This window comes from Pogona vitticeps, chromosome 1 (genome assembly GCF_051106095.1).
Source record: "Pogona vitticeps strain Pit_001003342236 chromosome 1, PviZW2.1, whole genome shotgun sequence".
In the NCBI taxonomy this organism is placed as follows: Eukaryota; Metazoa; Chordata; class Lepidosauria; order Squamata; family Agamidae; genus Pogona; species Pogona vitticeps.
In genome coordinates, this window is record NC_135783.1 from 84,722,041 (window position 1) to 84,741,055 (window position 19,015).

A 19,015-nucleotide genomic window follows, 5' to 3' on the forward strand; every position below is an offset into this window, starting at 1 on the left:
CTGGCCTACTTACAAACCTTGATCATATGCATGAAATTCTTGATTCTAGGTTATTGTTTTATGATTAATACCATGTCCTCCATGTAATTTTACTAAAGAAAAATGGAATAGTAAAAAAACCAAAGAGGAAGACTCCTAGTTCCCAGGGTGACAGCTGGTTTTCATTCTTCCTTTTTTTTGTTTTTGTTTTCTTTTTTAGGATTTTTGTTATGAGTTTTAATTTTTTTATTTTCAATTGTGTTTTCTATTTTATGAGACTGTAACCCGCCCAGAGTAGTGCTGGGACACTAATGGATGCGGGATATGAAACGAACAAATGAATACCAATTCTGACCTCAAAGACAGCCATGCAAAGGGTCTCTGCTGAACAACAAGCTACTCTTTGTTAATACCCAGTGTGATGTAGTACAGGCATTCTTAACCTTTTTTTGAAAGAAACGCCCCTTTGAGGAAGTTATCATTGCCCCCCTCCCCACAGCAGCGCCACACTGCCGCCGCGGGGAGTGGGGCGATGATAACTTCCTCAATGTTGGCGGCGGCACCACATCCACTGCTAGCACCAGCTGCTCTGGATTCGGTGGCGCAGGGAGGGGGGGCGATGATAACTTCCTCAATGGCGGAGGCAGCAAGGCGGCTCCATTGCCCCCTTCTGTTACTTCACCCCCACGTGCCCCTTTTCATTTTATTGCCCCCCTGAAAAATGAAATTGCCTCCTGGGGGGCGATATCACCCAGGTTAAGAATCACTGATGTAGTGTAGCAGTCCCCAACCTTTTGGGGGCTTCGGACCGGCTGGGGGGGAGTGAGCTCCATGTGGGGGGGTGCAGGGGCACATCATGCTTGTGTAATGGGTGCATTGTGCTCATGGGGGGTGTTGTGCTCTTGCATATGCGTGACACCCCCCTGCGCAAGTGCAACATGCCCACTGTGGGTGTGACATGCCCACTGGCAGCATGACATGCCCCCTGCGGGTGCGACACCCCCCCGTGTGAGTGTGACACACACACATGCAGGGGGCAGAGATCTGTGTCCGTAGCCCAGTTCCTGCAAGCCCACAGACCAGCACCGGGCCGTGGACTGGCGGTTGACAACCCCTGATGTAGTGGATAGAGTGATGGATTAGGACTCAGGAGGCCTGGGTTTGAATCTCTGCCTAGCCATGGAAACTCACTGAGGCAGTGGAACTGGTAAAGTCACTCCTTAAATATTTAACTTACTCTGAAAGGCCTATTAGGGTTGCTCTAATTGCTCCCGACTTGATGCAACATAACAACAAACTCGTTGTCAAGGGCCATGGTTAAGGTCACAGTTTGTACCTTTTCCATTTTAATGGTTTCTGACTTCACTGAGTACAGGATTACCATCCAGTAAACCACCCATGCAACCGCTGTGTAACAATTTACTAACAGAAGTAAGACATCAATATCCAATGAAGTAGACTGTACTCCATGAAAACTTATGGTTAATGATGTCAGTCCTTAAGGTGTCACAAGACGCTCTCTGGTGTTCTTTGCAAAAGATTGACATGCCTATCCCCTGAAAAATGCAACATCCTCCAAAATCCTCTCAGTATTTTCTTTTATCACACGAGGACAGAACAACTCTCAGGTCTCTAAAGGCTCCTTCTAGACTAGCCTGTCCAATTGTAGCATCAAATACAGTGGCAGAAATCCTGTTCCATAACTTATGTGCATAAGGTGAATTCTGTCATCATCTACAGTGATTTTTCAGAAAAAAAAATCTAGTTGCCTTCCCAGAGTTCCAGAGACTTTCATGGGATCCTTTTTATTATGGGGACACCATTGGGGGCCTTGGGTTGACTCTTTAATTACTAAAAATTACTAAAAATTCCAGCCATCAGTAAAATCACCCAGTTGGCAGTGATTTTTGTAAATTTGAAGATTCTTCCCCCTCATCCTACAGTAGCATAATTTTGGCAACAGGATTTCGGCCAGTATTTTCAATTCTCCTTTCACTTCTTTCATTTTTCAAGAGGTCAAAAATGTTTTCCCTTTATTGAGATGCCACAAATTACTGAAATGATCCAAGAGGCTAAAGAACTGTAGTTCTTGCCTTATCCAAGACTCTCATGCTTGTAGGAATATTCACACTATTTTAACAGTGAGTTCATAATCTGAATGCAAAAAATCCTGACATAAACACAAATCATACTCTGTAATCTAAAATAGCACAAATCTAGTATACTCCTGGACCTTTTTCAGATATTTATCATCTCCATAAGTTTCTATGTTAGTACAGGGGAAAGCTCTTCCTCATCTCTTTAAAAAAGCACTCCTAAGTATGTGATTAGTGGTTATGAAACACACACACACACAGAGGTTTTTTTCTTTCTTTCTTTTGCATTGTTTCAAGATTCTTAATTATACATTCAGTTCTATCTCACTAAAAATAATTCTAATGGACTCTGGTGGAAATAATGCAAGAAAAGGAGTAATGTTGAAAGAATGATTGATTATAATGCAGAAAGTCCTATTAAGGACTATAGCATCTTCTGAATACACGGAACAACTGATCTGTTATACTCACCTCATCTTTAAACACCTTGCCATGTTCTTCGCAGCCTGGCAAAGTCCGTATGAACTCTGAGACCTGCCAACAAATTTCAAAAGACTTTAAAATAAAACATCAATAGCTGAGGGATAACAATGTGAATGGTGTTATGTGTTTATGGTCTCCAGAATCACTGAAACAGCATACAAGTTCTCTTTGGATGGAAAAGAACTCACAATCTCACATATATCTGCACACAGATTGCCTCCATGAGAAGTTTTTTCAGTCACTTAAGTCTGAACATTTCAGACATTCTTGGAGGCGGAAGGCACAATCTGCTTCTCTACTCCAAGCCTGTGTATGGAAAGAAAGCCTCAATGAGGTTTGAGTGTTCCAGTATCACAAGACTTGCACCCTCAACCATTTCTCACTGCACTCATAACAGATTTTAAAGATGCCAGGGAAGAAAGGAGGTGGTATTTAAATTCCCATGCCAGTATCAGCTCTTGTCCTTTTATTTGCTGCTTTTTATCAGTATTAAAATTGCCCTGAAGGAGAATACTGAAAGAATAAATAAATCCTGACAATAAATTAGAACACAACAGAAAATAACAAAAGCAGATAGGAAGTCTGTTAAACCTCTCTGGTTTTGCCTCAAGGCACAAGAACTTGTATTAAGTAACTAGCATTTCCCTGGAGGCAAAAGGTTGACTTCAGCCTCAAGAGTAGGGTTCAAACTGTTCATTTGCAGGAAAAAAATGTTATGCTGTAACATATACATACAAATGGAGCAACTGTAGGGCTCATTTATTACATTTTTAAAATTGCTCTCTTTTTTTTTGTTTAAAGGAATAGGTTACAAACAACATACAAAATGTAGTAACCCAAACAGACAATACTAGCAGCAAAAAGCACATGCAACAAATAGATCTCTCATAATTATAAATTCATGGGCAAGATCGGGTACTAGAGATCTTCCAACAGAATAGTGGAATTCAGGGGAATGGGGCAATCTTCCTTTCTCACTGCATCCCCTCACTCATCTGGAAAGCAAAAATCTGCTCTGAAGGCTTGTGGAAGTCTCTGTGGTCACCTTCTGGAGCTACTCCACATCAAAGAAAGGGGGTTATGACTAGGGATGGCAAAAATCACATCTTCTGACACGGAAGTTGCTGGAGTGGATAATAGATAGGGCAGCTCAGCAAGGTGAGGCAAGGCCTCTTTATAGAAATTAGACCTTGCAGAGGTGGAAATCAGCGGCAAGGGCTTCTTGTGAGACAGAGGTATCAGTCAGACCTCCTTCCTGGAAGACCACTGAAGCTCCTTTTATTTGAATTCTATGTGAATACTTTCCCTTCCTTAGCTGAAGATCAATTAAGACCAGGGAAGCACGTTCTCTTAGCTTTCCCGAAGGACATCATGTGGTCGCACCTTCACATAAGAGAGTGACGGTCCGCTGATTCCTTTGCTTAAACTTGGCTCTTATGGCCATATGTCTTGGCTGGAGGATATCCCCAATTGGCAACTGACACTCTCTCCTTGGAGTATTTGCGTCCATATCTACATTTAAATAAGACTATTTTGGAGCCATATTCTTGCCATTTTCTTTGGGGATCACTTGAGGAATTGAGAGCTTTTCTTTCAGCACCTATTTTAACCTGCTGCCCTTAGTGACACAGCTTCCAGTTAAATCAGCAGCTTCTGTGCCGTGCACACACCTGCACTTTGCAGGGGAACTGCACAAATCTAGGCAGCTTGGCAAGACAGAAGGGAAGGAATTTCTGCTGTGATGGTGCTGTAATTCCAGCATCATGCTAGATTTAGGCCAGTATATGTGCTTCATACTAATGGGACTATATCCAAAAAGACTAGATAATGATATGCAGTCTTGTTCAATTTTCAAAACACACCTCATCTGTGCTCCACTTGGAAACCTTACTAGCAGGAATTCCAGCCACAGTGGGAAGGAGTTTGCTCTGCTGCTCCCACCGCAATGGAAAGGATGGGCTTGTCCCTTTCGAATGCAAAATGAGTGGCTGAGGATGGGAACCTTTGTTACAGAAATCCTTGGCATCTGCAAAGAAAAGTGTCATATGATATTATGAATTACAGCGGACCACACTTGTAAAATCATTTTGTACTTTATGTTACTGTAGTCAGCTGGTATGATTCATTGTTAAAAGTAGTTTCTTTAAAAATCCAGAAACATATAGTGATCCCAAAGCTGCCTCTATGTCAGTGGTTCCCAACCTTGGGTAACTCAAGTTTTCTTGGACTGCAATTCCCAGAAACTCCAGCACAGCTGGTGGTAAAGGCTTTTGGGAGCTGCAGTCCAAAAACACCTGGATGATCCAAGGTTGGAAACCAATGCTATACTGTATGTGATTCACAATTATATTTCCTGTAAAACTAGTTGTAACTGTTCTGTCTACTTACCAGAAAAAAATAAATGCAAAGGAAACTAATAACATTCTGATGTTCCATTGTTGTTGCTGTTGCAATGACATCAAGTGGCATCCGACTTATGGTGACCCTAAGAATGAGCAGTCTCCAACATGTCCTGTCCTCAACAGCACTGCTTCGCTCTTGCAAACTCAAACCTGTGGCTTGCTTTCAGGAATCAATCCCTCTCACAGAATCATAGAATAATGGAGCTGAAAGAAGCCTATAAGGCCATTGAGTCCAACCACCTGCTCAATGCAGGAATCTAAAGCAATGTATCTCTAACAGATGGCTGACTAACTTTCTCTTGAATACAGTACCTTACCACATTCCAAGGTTATTGGTTCAATTGTTGCACTGCTCTAACAGTTAGGAAGTTTTTTTTTGTTTTTTGATATTCAACTGAAACCTGACTTCCTATAACTTGAGCCCATTATTATGTATCATAAACTCCGGGATGATCGTGAACAAATCCTGCCCCTCCTCTGTATGACAATCTGTCAAGTATTTGAAGAATGATCATAGCTTCTCCCAGTCTTCTTTTCTCAACATCAAACATGCCCAATTCTTTCAGTGTTTCTTCATAGGGCTTGGGGAGCAGAGCCTATACTAACATGTTTCTTTCTGATCGCAGAAGCTCTAAAAGATTCTGACAAGGCTCCACGAATGTGCGGATTACCGAGTGTGTGATTCACAGAGGCCAAGAAGAAGAACTGTCACTCCCAAAGCCACTAGGAGTGGCAATTCTTATTTAAATCAAGGTGCAATCCCCCCTCATCCCCCCCATCTTGTTTCATAAAAAGGTTGTGAGATGTTTCTTGTTCACTTGTTTATAAAGTTGGGAGTAGACTTCCAGTTACTTCTTCATTTGTGCGGTGGGCTCCAAGACCTCTCAAACTTGCCTACTCAAGGTTTAAATCATAACTTTGTGATTTCAAAAGAATCTGTACATTTCTGAAAATAACATGAAATATTTACCTTTGGTTTTGTTCAAAGGCTCTTCGCTTTCCATCTTCTTTCCTTCAAATCCATCTTTCTTAGCAAATTCCCTGGTTGTCTGGCATCCCCTAAAGAATACAAGGCTTTCACCTTTAATTAATTAAACAATTAAATGGCAACGTTGGTTCAGTCTGGTAATATGTGCATCAGACCTCTCCTGACAACGTTACCATTCAGAGTTGCTGCATAAAGTCCAACACCACTCCTACTATATCATATAAAATTTCACAAGCTGCCTTCAGAGCTAAACAATGATGTTCACAGCCACCATGTACTATAGCATGCCTTTTAAAATTAGCCACACAAATGAAAAAAAAAAGAGTGGAGTATGTAATTTGCCATCTCCCCACATTTGCCTCCTGGATGTACATTTATTTCTCTCTCCACCCTACCTAACAGGGGACATAGAAGGAACCTCCACAAAAAAACTGAAGTACATTCGGACATCCCTTGGGCAATGGTGTATAGCTGGCCAATCCTTCACTTCCAGAAGTGCTGCACTGCAAACATGCTGATGAACAAAATGACCCAATGGTGCTTTCAGGACCACATTAATAATCTCTATCATTTTAATTTGTTTTTATTTTGTTTTATTTGTTTAATTCATTGTTTTAAATTTTACCTATATTTCATATATGTCCATAATTTTAAAGTGTGCAATGCTCTGATAAAAATAAAGAAAAGACCTAGCTAACAAAAGAAAACATGGTGGTGTCAGTCTCTGGTGTGTCCAAATGTTATAAGGGAAAGAGAATCCTAAGCCTGTATTTGCTGCCATTGTTTCTGCTACCAACATGCTTCCTTTTCAGCAGTTCCACTGATTCCTTAAAAGCTTTGTGTAGTTGCTTATAGCCATAGGAAGTTAAAAAAACTATGAAATAAATTAACCTGAAAGGAAAGAGAGACCTTTTGGGAGTTCTGTGTCCTTCATGTTCACTTTGGAAAAGCATGGGATAAATGTGTGGAGAGTTGGAAATTGCCCGATCCATCTCAACGGCAGGGCAGGCTGCCTTCCTACTGTTAGTGTCAGGCTAATGACACTTGTTCATCAATCTTGCTTATGTGAGATTCATTGGGAACAGGGGAAAGGACAAACTTAACTGAGCAAGGGGGCACTGGGAATCTTTTCTACATTAAGTGTTATTAATTTCAGCAAGATTTTTTTAAAACAAATCAACCTCAGTCATTTGCTTCTTTGGGACAAACTATTTGTTTCATCCTATTACTGAGAAGCTACCAGGAAGGATGAATAACTACAGGAAACTAAAGTGAGATCCCTAATACATCCAGACGAAGAAAAGTTAATGGCATGTCACTGACGGTACGACCACATACTAAATGGGATATAGCATAAAGGAAAAAGAAAAATACAGACTGTTGAATCTCTTTTTATACAAGCATGTCTAAGGTTATAATCTCATGAACACTTTTACATGGGAGCAAATCCTACTGAATTAAACATGCACAGAACTAGATTGTATATAAGTGGAGGGAGAGTGAAGTAATCTGTCCAAAAGTTATAAAGATGACTTTATATACCTGATCACCAGAGAGACTCACTCAGAAACCTTTGGTCAGTTTTGTCCCTAATCTATTTTCAATGTCGCTTTAAGGATAAAACAGTATTGTAAGGGAGACCAAGGTATCTGATGAGAACTCCTTGATGCAGATAAAAAATATAATGAATAAATAGCTATCTTGCATGTTGAAGTTGTAGTTATTGAACAAGCAGATATGGAAATGAGGATATATATTATTAGTATCTAAGGTCTGTTATTTCCAATCAGCATTACAGTGATGTCCCGCTTAATGATTACCCCGCTTGATGACGAATCTGCTTCACGACAATGTTTTTGCAATCGCTATTGCAATTGCAAAACGATGTTTTAATGGGCAAAATCCGCATTATGATGATCAAAACAGCTGATCGTCGGGTTTTCAAAATGGCCGCTGGCTGTTCAAAATGGCTCCCTGCTGTGTCCAGGATGGATTTTTCAGAAAATGGCCGCCCTATGGAGGGTCTTCGCCGGACGCTGAGGTATTTCACCCATTGGAATGCACTGAACCGGTTTTCATTGCATTTCAATGGGCTTTTTTATTTCGCTTGACGAGGATTTCACTGGAACGGATTATCCTCGTCAAGCGGAGGCACCACTGTATTTATCAGGTGTATATCTAGATGCACATCTGCGGTAATATGTCAAGCATCTGATGAAGTTGACAGTGTCACCATCAGAACATTCTTGTTGTTGTTGTTGTTTAGTCGTTAAATCGTGTCCGACTCTTCGTGACCCCATTCATGTTACATCACACCAAAGGCCTTTCAGTCCAACATTCTGTTTGCATGGCTACCTTCTAGACATCACCTATTAGACATACCACAGTCTACAGAACTGAGTAACACCATCATCATTAGCAAGCACTACAAAACTGTTTATATGAGTATTCCAAGAATTCAGCTAATGGACTATTAGAACACATCATTTATGTGACACAGTACATTTAGTAATCAAGAGGCCAGAACAAAACACTTTATTCACAGAAGCAATTACTGGCAGTAGGATTAGGAGGATTAGTGTCACAGAACATTCTACATTTAAAGATATCTAAAATATACCTGTAGTTCTTTTCTTTGGCATCACACATCAGAGGCTTTTTGCAAACAGGTTTCACATCTGTATTTTCTTGTTTTGGTGAATGGAGATATACTGGAGATTTTAGGCCACTGGGACTGGGGCATTTTCTATTACTGTTTAAAAACAGAAGTGCAAGCGTTTAACATTCTGCATCTGTTTCAAAACCAACCACAGAAGTAAATCACAGAATTGTAGCAAAGCAACACACATTTAGCACAGATTTGGAAATCTCATTCTGGAATTCATTCACTTCCAGAGTTTGGACACTAACCTAGGCCTTTACTTTTTTTTAAAGTTACAGTAAGATCTGTGCTTAGGCAACCATATACATCATTTAAATTCTAACAAAATATAATGATTATGATATAACACTAGAACTATGCAGGTATCTAGCTTGGATACAAGTATTTCAGCCCATGACTAGAAAGATATTCTGTTCATGAAAAGAGAATGATGCTTCTGCAAATCCCACTGCCAAGCAGTTGGGAGGGATGGGATGCATTCCCCCCCCCTAGTAACAGGTGGACGGGACCAGCAGGTGATAATTGTGTCAAGGCTATGCCTTGTGACAGGGTGTGACAGGGTGCAGGGCTTTGAAATGAGCCTCACCTCAAAGAGAGGGAATTGTGATCCCTGCTGCCTGGATCAGGCATGGTCAGGCATCAAAAGGAAACAAAAGTCTGGGTCTTCAAACCGGTGTGTGTGTGTGTGTTCTTTACCTGGATCACACAGGCATCATGCTTGATCACCCCAAGCTGCTCTGGGGTGATAGTGTACACTTGTCAGACACAGAGGCGAAGATCTTAGATAACCTGAGGCCGGGTCCCTTATATGTACTGTTGCTTAGTGGGGGTAGGGAACTAAACATGAGCTAGCACTTCTGTGGTGGGTCATGCAAGGTTAGGGAAAGAAGCAGCGAGTCCCACTGGGTGCCATTTTGGTGGTTACATAACCTGAATGGGTACCATGAATCATATAATTCAAGTACACAAACAAGGATGGCATTCTGAACCTCGGGAGATGACTAACCTTGGTTTATGAGAATCAGAGGGGAGACAGGCCTGAGGATGTCTCCCCAACCGAGCTGGCTGGGGCAGGGCCGGCTGTGTGCAACATGTGCCCTGGGGCAAGGGACTCAACCACACCGGACTGGAGAGGGCCCAGATTGGTCCACCTGCTCTTGTTCCTAGGCTTGATGCACCACCTTAAGCCCCACCTCAGTTCAGGGATTTAAACACCCAATAAAGTTGTGGTTCTAGTTTGAACCTGTATATTTTGTCCCATCTCTTTATTTACTTGGAGGGGGGGATGGCAACTACAGGACTGGATCCAGCAGTGACATTTTGCACAGAAAAGAATGTCTGTTTCGTTCAGCAAAACCAAGATGGAGTTAATTCTCTGTAGCCCCCATGATCCTGCAGATCACTCTGGGGGTATGATGCAGAGGCCGAGCTGGAAAGTATGCTTCTTGAAGAGGGGAAAACAAAGAAATCCTATCAGGGATAGCCAAATCTTTGGCAGCATGTGCCTGAAGCAGCTGTCTGGATACCACCCTTAGCAGTATATTCTAATGGCACAACAGAGATGCAGAGAAGTGTACTGAATGCTGTGGAATGAACTATATTTTGAAAAGAAAATGTATTTTAACTGGAAAACAATCACACAATCAGTAATTGTCAATAGTATTCTGAGGCAAACCATACACAGAATATGCATGTCTATGGAGCCCTCAGAGACACTGAACTTTAAATAAAGCACAATTACAATTCTGTTATGGTCATAATTACTTGACTGGAGGAGAAAATGGTGTTTCATTTCCTTCTGGCTTTCTATTCCAATGCGTAGGTGGATTATTCAGAGGTAGTTCTCCACTTAAACGGTCGGAAAGGATATGCTCCTTGTTCAGATTTATCTCAGAATATGGGCAGCTGACAGCACTGAAAATTGGAGCAAAGGGAGAGAGAGAGAAAGAGATTAGACACAGAAAGCACTTCCTGGCTGAATCAAACACGGATTACAAAATGCCTGGAATTTGCTTGAGCCCATTCACACATTCAAGTAAAAGAATACATTGTAGCATTCCTATTTTAGAGCAGTGCCATTCTGAATCTAGAACACAGTTCCTAACCAGAGAAACCTTGATACAAGAAATGTATTTGAAGTAGAACTTTTTAATATACAAACATAGGGTTTATTTAATTTCCATGCAAGAGCTACATACTTTGTTCAGTGTCAGATCTCACACATCACATTAAACCCTCAGTGGTATTCCTAAAAAGCTTAACCATATGGTGTTCCCTGCAGTCAGCTATGATATAATGGCACTTTAAAAGAATGCCAGGAGTGATGAATGATGGTCACCCTTCCCCTGGCTTTTAGATGGAGGAAGGCAACCCAAAGGGGCCCATATAGCAGCACAACACAGTAATGCTAATGTGAGATCCTCTTCTTGCTGTAGTCTCTGCCAAGAGAAACATGTGATACAGAACTCCTGCATTTTGTAAGATTTCCTTCCTCCTTTAGATTTACAAATGGAGGAAAAGTAATTTTAACCATTCTAGAGCACATATTTCTTGTCACATAGGATACAGGTGGACAATTTGCAAGATTTTGCTCTCCAGTTTCAGTCTGTTTCTAAAAAAGCAGCCATCTGTATTTTCTCCTTAACACAACAGAAATCTCTGTCCCCTTCTGTCCAGACAATGGGGTTTTTCTGCAGCATTTCCAAATGTTAAGGCATGATCCGTGTTCCAGGACTCAATTCCTCTCTGGCTGCCTCACATTTTTTGATACTAATTGTCTGATTCTGATGTAAAATCCGCTAGTGGATGAGAAGGGGAGAGAAGTTATGGCCACTGGCAGGGACAAGGTGTATAAGTGCTTATGAGTGCTAGGAGGAGGCTGGGGAAATTTTTTAGTGTTTTCCTCTTCTTTTTTGCAAATGTGATCTATTTACTTGTGAGACCTGACATTCTCTATCTGATTCAACAAGGCGCAGCCTCCGCTTTGGAACTTCATTTTAAAGGATGAGACTCTGGCTCTAATCTCTAGCTAGGGTGATCTGGGGACTTTTCTGTATCTTGCCAGTCCTAAACTCTGCAAAGGCTAGGCTGAAGAAAAGTTTTCCAGACTTTAAAACATTGTTTTAAATGTCTGATAGTGTAGGGTAATGTGGCTCGGGGAGGATTAAAGAAGTCACATTTCAGAAGTGACAAAGAGTTATAAAATGAAAGTAATTTAATTAAGAATAGAAATTGGACTCATGCACTTCCCAGGTACCACACAACTGGCCTAAAATTGCCTTCTCAAATTTTGACAGTAATAGATATATTACTATCAATACAATGCACAAAATTCTTTCTGCCAGATCAACAGAAAATATTAAAGACCCCTTTTCTTTCCAGTGAGATGAAACAGATGCTGGGAAATGGAATTACTCTTACCTTTTCACTTTATTTTTTGCCAAGGACCGTTCTTCTGTCGCAAACAAAAGAAAAATGAACTCTGCACAGTCTACCTGCTGTTTCATTTTCAAGACTACAGTCATCTTTCCACACTTCATTCTACATTTACCACTCATTGCGACGGGATTGCTTTTAATATCACAAGAGTCTCTTTGTGAGTGGTAGCTTAAACAATGTGCCAGCCTAATGACTGATGACAAAAAACCAAGTTTCTTTGCATAATATGCAAAAAACACACCTCCATCTAATTTATACAAACTGTAGGTTGTACTAATGAACAGTCCCAACATGTGTCTTATAAAGGTTTGGACAGAAGAAACTATGCATCAAAATATATTTTCTGTCATATCAATCTACCTTAATCTGTATAATTTTCTTCTTGACATTTAGTTATGGGTAACTCTCCAACTTTATGGTCACAATATACTTGAACAATTTGGTGAACTTCATCGATTGCAAAGAGGATGTCAAACAGGAATGGGAAATAAGCAGCTCCACCAGAAAAATATTGCAGCTTCCTTGAAACTCTAGGCCCTCTTCCTATATATTTTAAAAAGAAATTAGGTGTCTATTTTGTTCAGAAGTCCCTTGTGCCCTCTACAAATGAGGGGCAATTCTGCTACATGTTGAGGGCTTTCCATCCATGCACACACATAAAATTCCCCAAACACTCCCCACCCACTAAAAAAATCCCCCAACACTCCCCACCCACTAAAAGTCCCCACTAAAAATACAAACATCTACACCGCAGGCCAAGTAACACAGTCCAACTAACTATTCACTACTGGTGGTCTTTAAGCTCATTATTAAGTGAAAACGTGTGGTCCGAGTCTTAATTGTTCTGTATCTTCCGCCAGATGGCAACAGTTCAAAAAAGTTATAAGCAGGATGGGAAGAATCTCTCAGGATGCTGTGTGACTTCCTCAGACAGCAGGATGTGAAGATGTCATCCAGGACTGGTAGCTGGAGCCCGATGATATTCTGGGCAATTTTAATGGTTCTCTGTAGAGCTTTTTTGTTCGCTACAGAGCTACTCCCAAACCATGCCAGAATGCCACAGGTTAGGACACTCTTAATGGTGCTACGATAGTATGACAGAAGTAAATGCTGAGATAAATTTAACTTGCCAAGCATTCTCAGGAAATACAGCCTCTTCTGTGCCTTCTTCACTAGCATGTTGGCATTTATATTCCTTGAGAGGTCCTCTGAGAGGTAAGTGCCCAGAAATTTAAAACTACCAACTCTCTCCACTTCCTCACCATTTATGTACAGTGGTAAATGTACATTTCTCTTCCTCCTAAAATCAATTATGAGTTCTTTAGTTTTTTTGATGTTGTGTGAGATGATTTTCTTTACACCAAAGTATCAACCCTTGTACTTCCTTTCTATAAGCAGACTCATTGTTCTTATTTATGAGCCCCACCACTGTCATATCATCCGCAAATTTAATAATTGCGTTGGTGTTATACAGTGGGGTGCAATCACATGTGTACAGGGAATAGAGGAAGGGATTTAGCACACAGCCCTGGGGAGCTCCTGTACTTAGTACCAGGGTAGAGGAATGGTGAGATCCCATCCTTACTGACTGTGGCCTATCTGTCAGAAAGTCCTGTATCCACACGCAGATCTTCTGAGGTAATCCCAGGTTGATCATTTTAAAAAACAACCTATTTGGTAGAATGGTATTAAAAGCAGAGCTATAATCCACAAACAACAGCCTCGCATAAGTTCCCTGTTGTTCAGCTAATAGAGGGTTTGAGGCCTTTTTCAGTTAACAAAAGAAACTCCTACCTTTTTTTAAAAGCACATTCAGTAACAAAACTTGTAAAAGCAACCTTGAAGGAACTGTTACATTAAAATTAAAGTAACAATTACTGTAAATAAAGTAATAAAATAACAAATACAGTGGTGCCTCGTTGCTATGCAATTTAAAAAAGCCCATAGGAATGCATTGAAACCCCTTCAATGCGTTCCTATGGGCTTCAAACTCACCTTTAAACGAAAATCCTCCATACGGCAGCCATTTTCGCTGCCCGGTAAGCGAGGAATTCACCCCAGAAAACAGCGGGTGGCCATTTTGGAACCGCCAATCAGCTGTTAAAAAAATCATCGCTTTGCGATGACCGGTAAGCAAAACAGGGTACCGATCATCGCAAAGTGATTTTTGCCCATTTAAAACATCACAATGTGATCGCTTTTGTGATTGCAAAATCTTCATCGCTATGCAATTTCGTCGTTAAACGGGGCGCCTGTTAAGCGAGGCACCACTGTATGTAAATTAGCCTCTTTGGCTATTCCCCTCCTTCTTTAGTCTCTTCTCCATTGGCTGTGTAGCCTGTGTGCTTCCAGAGAATCTGAAAAACACCCCTCCACCCTGCTGAGATCACCCACCAGTGATGTAATCTAATCTACTAAAAGTCCTTTCACTTTCCTGTTAGTAACCAGTGGCTGGAAACAATGCCAGAACTTAGGTGATGAATAGGTGGTCTTATAACAGGAGAAAAATTACTTTTACTTGCCAGGTTTTGTTATTTTCCCTCCCCGTAATGAAGAGATGCCTGCATTTATATTATTTCAGGGTTTCTTATCATTTAACTTTTACCCCCTGCACTCTCCTTCTCCGTCTTCTTCTTATCTCCCCTTTTCTATTTTCACCCCACTGTATCATTGCCTTCTAAATGGTTCTTAGGAAAAGTTGTGAACAAAATGGGGTGCTGCATTGTTGCTGCTTGTAGAGTTCATGACCCAAAGACCTTAGCCCTGTTGGTTGTTAACTGAGCAAGCTGAAATCAGCACACAAGGCAGAGTTGCACGCTATCCCTGACCCACCTACCACTGCCTTCCTACACATGGAGGGTGACTTTCTGAACAAGATACCCTCCACCCAAAACCCTCGTTTTCCAGCGTTGTAACTCATGTAAAGTGCCCCATGAACAGCAGAGGTGAAACAATTGATAAAATGGTATAGCAAGAATAACTTGCTTCTAAATACTTCAAAAACTAAGGAGCTTGTAATAGATTATAGGAAGAAGGGGGTGGATATTCCACCATTATTCATCAGTGGAGACTGCGTAGAAAGGGTGAGGGTTTTTTTGTGTTTTTTGTGGGTGTCCATATTGAGGAGAACATAACTTGGAGCGTAAATATCTCAGAGATATTGAAAAAGGCTCAACAGAGATTGTACTTTCTAAGGATGCTTAGGAAGACTAACATCACTCAGAGACTGTTGGTGTCCTTTTATTGATACCCAATAGAAAGTGTATTGTCATACTGTATGTGCATGTGATATGCAGGTTGTACAGTGGCCCAGAGCAAATCACTCCAGAGGGTGATTAATACAGCACAGAAAATTGCTGAGTGTCCCCTCTCCACCTTGGAGGAACTGTACAGGTCCCGCTGTCTTAAAAACGCACAAAATATTATAAAGGACACCTTCCGCCCTGGACACTCTTTGCTTGAACTACTGCCATCAAGAAGACGATATAGATCTATTAAAACAAGGATAGATTTTAAAAGTTTTTATCCAAGGGTGGCGACTCTGCTAAATTCAGTTAATATTTAATTTGATTTTATTGTAGTGTTGTATGTGAATGTATTTTGTTGCCATTGTATTATGTTGGAATTTTGTAAGGAGTTTACATGGAGTTTTAGCTGAATGAGCGATACACTGCCTGGATAGCACTCTGGTAATTTCATTGCACATGCAATGACAATAAAGTGTTATTCTAGAGGGTGCACAGGGGGCAATGGAGTTGGGGACAGAGTGGCAACAACACCCCTTTCAACATGTTGACTTAATACAGTCCAACAATGAATGAACACTGGACCCTTTTGAAGGCTTGAGCATGCATAATAGAATTTCTTACATTTCCCCTCTTTGAAATAGCAGATTCTCATGCCATGTCACAAACTGTTTTGGAAACTGCCCTTAGTTTCAGAAGAGGTATCCCATGTGGCACAGAGATAGGCCTTCTGAGATATGCCAGCCAAAACCCTCTCTGGAAGAGTGTGCACATCTTTAGAAATCCAGACCCCGAGTTACGGTAGGTAAATAGGTATAGAATTTATCATAAGTAAAACATTTAGTTAACTTTATTTTATCATTTATTCAAATTTGGATAGTGTAACTAGAATTAGCAAATTTTGGGGATACTGCTCTTAGAAGAAAAAAAGGAAACAAAACAAATATGCCCTACACCTCACATATGATCACTATTATGAATGACAATGGAAGCCCTGATCACTAAGTAAGCAGGCAAGCAAGCAAGCAAGCAAATAACGGAAACCAAATTACGCTCTGGGATGACCTAAGGTATTATTCATACATTTTAAGGTAGAGGAGCTATTTTCAGTTTTGGGAAAACGTTTTAGTATTCCTAATTTACAGTGCTTAAAATAAGACAACTTCTATAATTTTAGCCTATTTTGGAATTCAGCCTACAATGAAGCTATTATGTAAACACACTGGAAGATTTCTATTGCAACAACTTTTGTCAAAATGAATGAAAAATAATTCAGTTTGTTTCCATTTTTAAGGTGTCTTATGCAAATGAGACAGAGTAAGGTGGTCAGCAATAAAACACTTAAAATAGCAACAGCTGCGTTCATATGCCAATTCTATTCTTAAAACTTCACAGTGCACTAAAAACATGTTCTTGATGGGTTGTGCTTCCAGCGTTATTAATACTTAATCATTTAGCAGATGTAACTTATATTTACTCCACAATTCTTTTTGAAAAATCTCACAAAAGTACAGTATAAGACAGTACTAGACAGGATCTGCATTGTTTGATAACTTTACAAAAAGTTAGAAAGTATATTTTCTACAACATTCAATTTGTCAGATAAAAACACAAAACAGGAAATTATCTGTATGCAAATGCAAAAACCTTTCCATAGCTACAGAACCCCCAAAGTTGTTTTAATACTTTCATTTTTAAAAATGTTCATTTTAACCTTGTCATAATTAATCACAGCAGATTTTTCCAGCTCAAGCAATATGCTATCAGAAAATGCCCAATCTCTGTGCTCTCAGAAATCTTCTGACAATATAAATGCACCTTGTCATGAAAGAACCAATGGAATGAAACTTGATGTGAATAATTATACTCATTTCACTTTGTCCCTGTTAATTCAAGTGGAATTTAGATGCACAACTTTCACATTCAAGTGGAATCTAGACACACTATGTGAAAGTTGTAGGATGACCTCGTTTTGCAAACTTGTAAAATTGTGATATGTTTGGGAGTCAGGGAATTAATTATACACTATTCTCTGAGTTTTATCTAAATTAAGTATCTTGGTGCTTTCAATGCAGGAGTAATCGAGGGCAGCAGGAGCACGTTTCTTCTCTATATAACAATGCAAGACGGTAAATGTCTACTCAGAAGAAAACTGGGATGAACACAGGCACAGGTAAAAGGCTATCATTTAAATAACTTTATATTATTTTGACAGAGGAAAAGATATGCTCACTCAACCAAAGGCTATCTAGTCCAGTGTTCTGTTGCCACATTCAAAGGTTTGCAAGGCACAGGTGGAACAGCACTCTTCTCCTGCACATGTTCCCAGCAATCAGTATACATAAAATGCAGTCATGGCAGTGCATGGATATGCTGGCTCATATATATATATTATATTTTCCATCATCAACCGTAACTTATGTAAAATTCCTATCACCAGAATTTATCAAGAGACCATTATACAACTACATAATCACATTAGCACACAATTCTACAAAAATCACTTTAAGGTTAGTTGGTGGCAAATAACTACCTGGTCAGCTGAATCTAATTTTTCCAAAACAAAAAACAAGCAAGCAAACAAAACCTTGAAACACAACTCTAAAGCTGCTCTTTAGCGTCTATTGGTGCTTTCTAGAAAAGTCTACAAGAGTCCAACTTGGCATTTATACTTTGCTACTTATGCATCATTTCCTGACAAAACATACCTGTGGTGTCCCATATGTCTGGCCCTTTTAATGTGTCCGATGCCTTTGCAGCCTGCTGTAGGGCACCCTCCTTGTTCTAATGCTTCTACTAGCTCCAAGGGACCTATACAAACATTTCAAGAGGCAAAATAGAAAGCCCGTTGTACATTACAAAGAACAGAATAAAACAAAACTAATATGGAAATTCCAGTTCCACTACCATCTATTTTAAATGCTACAGGAGAACAGTACAAGTAACCATGGTGGAATACCTGAGTTTTCTTATATATTCTCCTTTCATTATATCCTTAGCCTAACTGTGATAATTTTTTAAGCCTATGAATATTGATCAAATATTCAGTACTGTTATTCAGTACAAAATACGCCGGGATTCAGCACTCTCATGGCAATTTCTTCCACAGGCTCCCAAGTGCTTGTGATTTTTTTCCAAACTTTCTGTTCTTGAAAAACATCTCTGTTACTGCAAAAAGATGCACACTTGCACAGAAACAGAAGTATATCAGCAAGGAGACTGTCTCCTGAGAATGTTCTTAGGAGTCCCTGATTGTCATTGCTTTCCAGCTGTACCTCATTTCCCTCAAAGATTCTGCAAATATGAGTATGGATGATGATCGAAGGGATGCACTTGGCTCTAATTTGCCCCATGTTGTTCATATACAAAGAAAACCAAGCGAATGGCAAATGTCTTAGCCTGTCGTCTTTATACTTTCACTAGGTTACGCGGCATCTTACTAAGAGGGGGCTGAAGAGGATGTCCGGTTTTCGCACACCAGCCAGCAGGATGGTTGTCAGGACTGTCTGCATCGACCCAATAATCATAAATGCCGTCCCAGCCATCAAAGTGGATCTAAACACCAAGGAATGGTATGATCAGATTATAGTGAAGGCCTGCATCCCTGTTATGTCTTGGCTGCCCTGCTGTCCAAGTACAAAACTGTCAAGAAACAATACTTATATTTAAATTACAGGCATTATGCAAGATAAAGTAAAAATACCAAATTATGTCAAATTAGG

The 19,015-nt window shown here is 40.2% G+C and overlaps 1 protein-coding gene across 10 annotated transcripts in view; it reads right to left on the bottom strand.

Moving 5' to 3' along the window:
• The window catches only part of L3MBTL3 (L3MBTL histone methyl-lysine binding protein 3), an 85,612-nt gene that overhangs the window by 1,534 nt on the left and 65,063 nt on the right, over nt 1–19,015 (bottom strand). For all 10 annotated transcript variants that reach the window (XM_020790746.3, XM_078383371.1, XM_078383373.1 and 7 more), the window contains 7 exons: nt 18,734–18,848; nt 18,002–18,104; nt 10,375–10,524; nt 8,569–8,700; nt 5,931–6,019; nt 4,421–4,584; nt 2,547–2,609 (listed from right to left, as the gene is read on the bottom strand). In XM_020790746.3, coding sequence (XP_020646405.3) covers nt 2,547–2,609; nt 4,421–4,584; nt 5,931–6,019; nt 8,569–8,700; nt 10,375–10,524; nt 18,002–18,104; nt 18,734–18,848 — 816 coding nt within the window. The remainder of the gene's footprint in view (nt 1–2,546; nt 2,610–4,420; nt 4,585–5,930; nt 6,020–8,568; nt 8,701–10,374; nt 10,525–18,001; nt 18,105–18,733; nt 18,849–19,015) is intronic.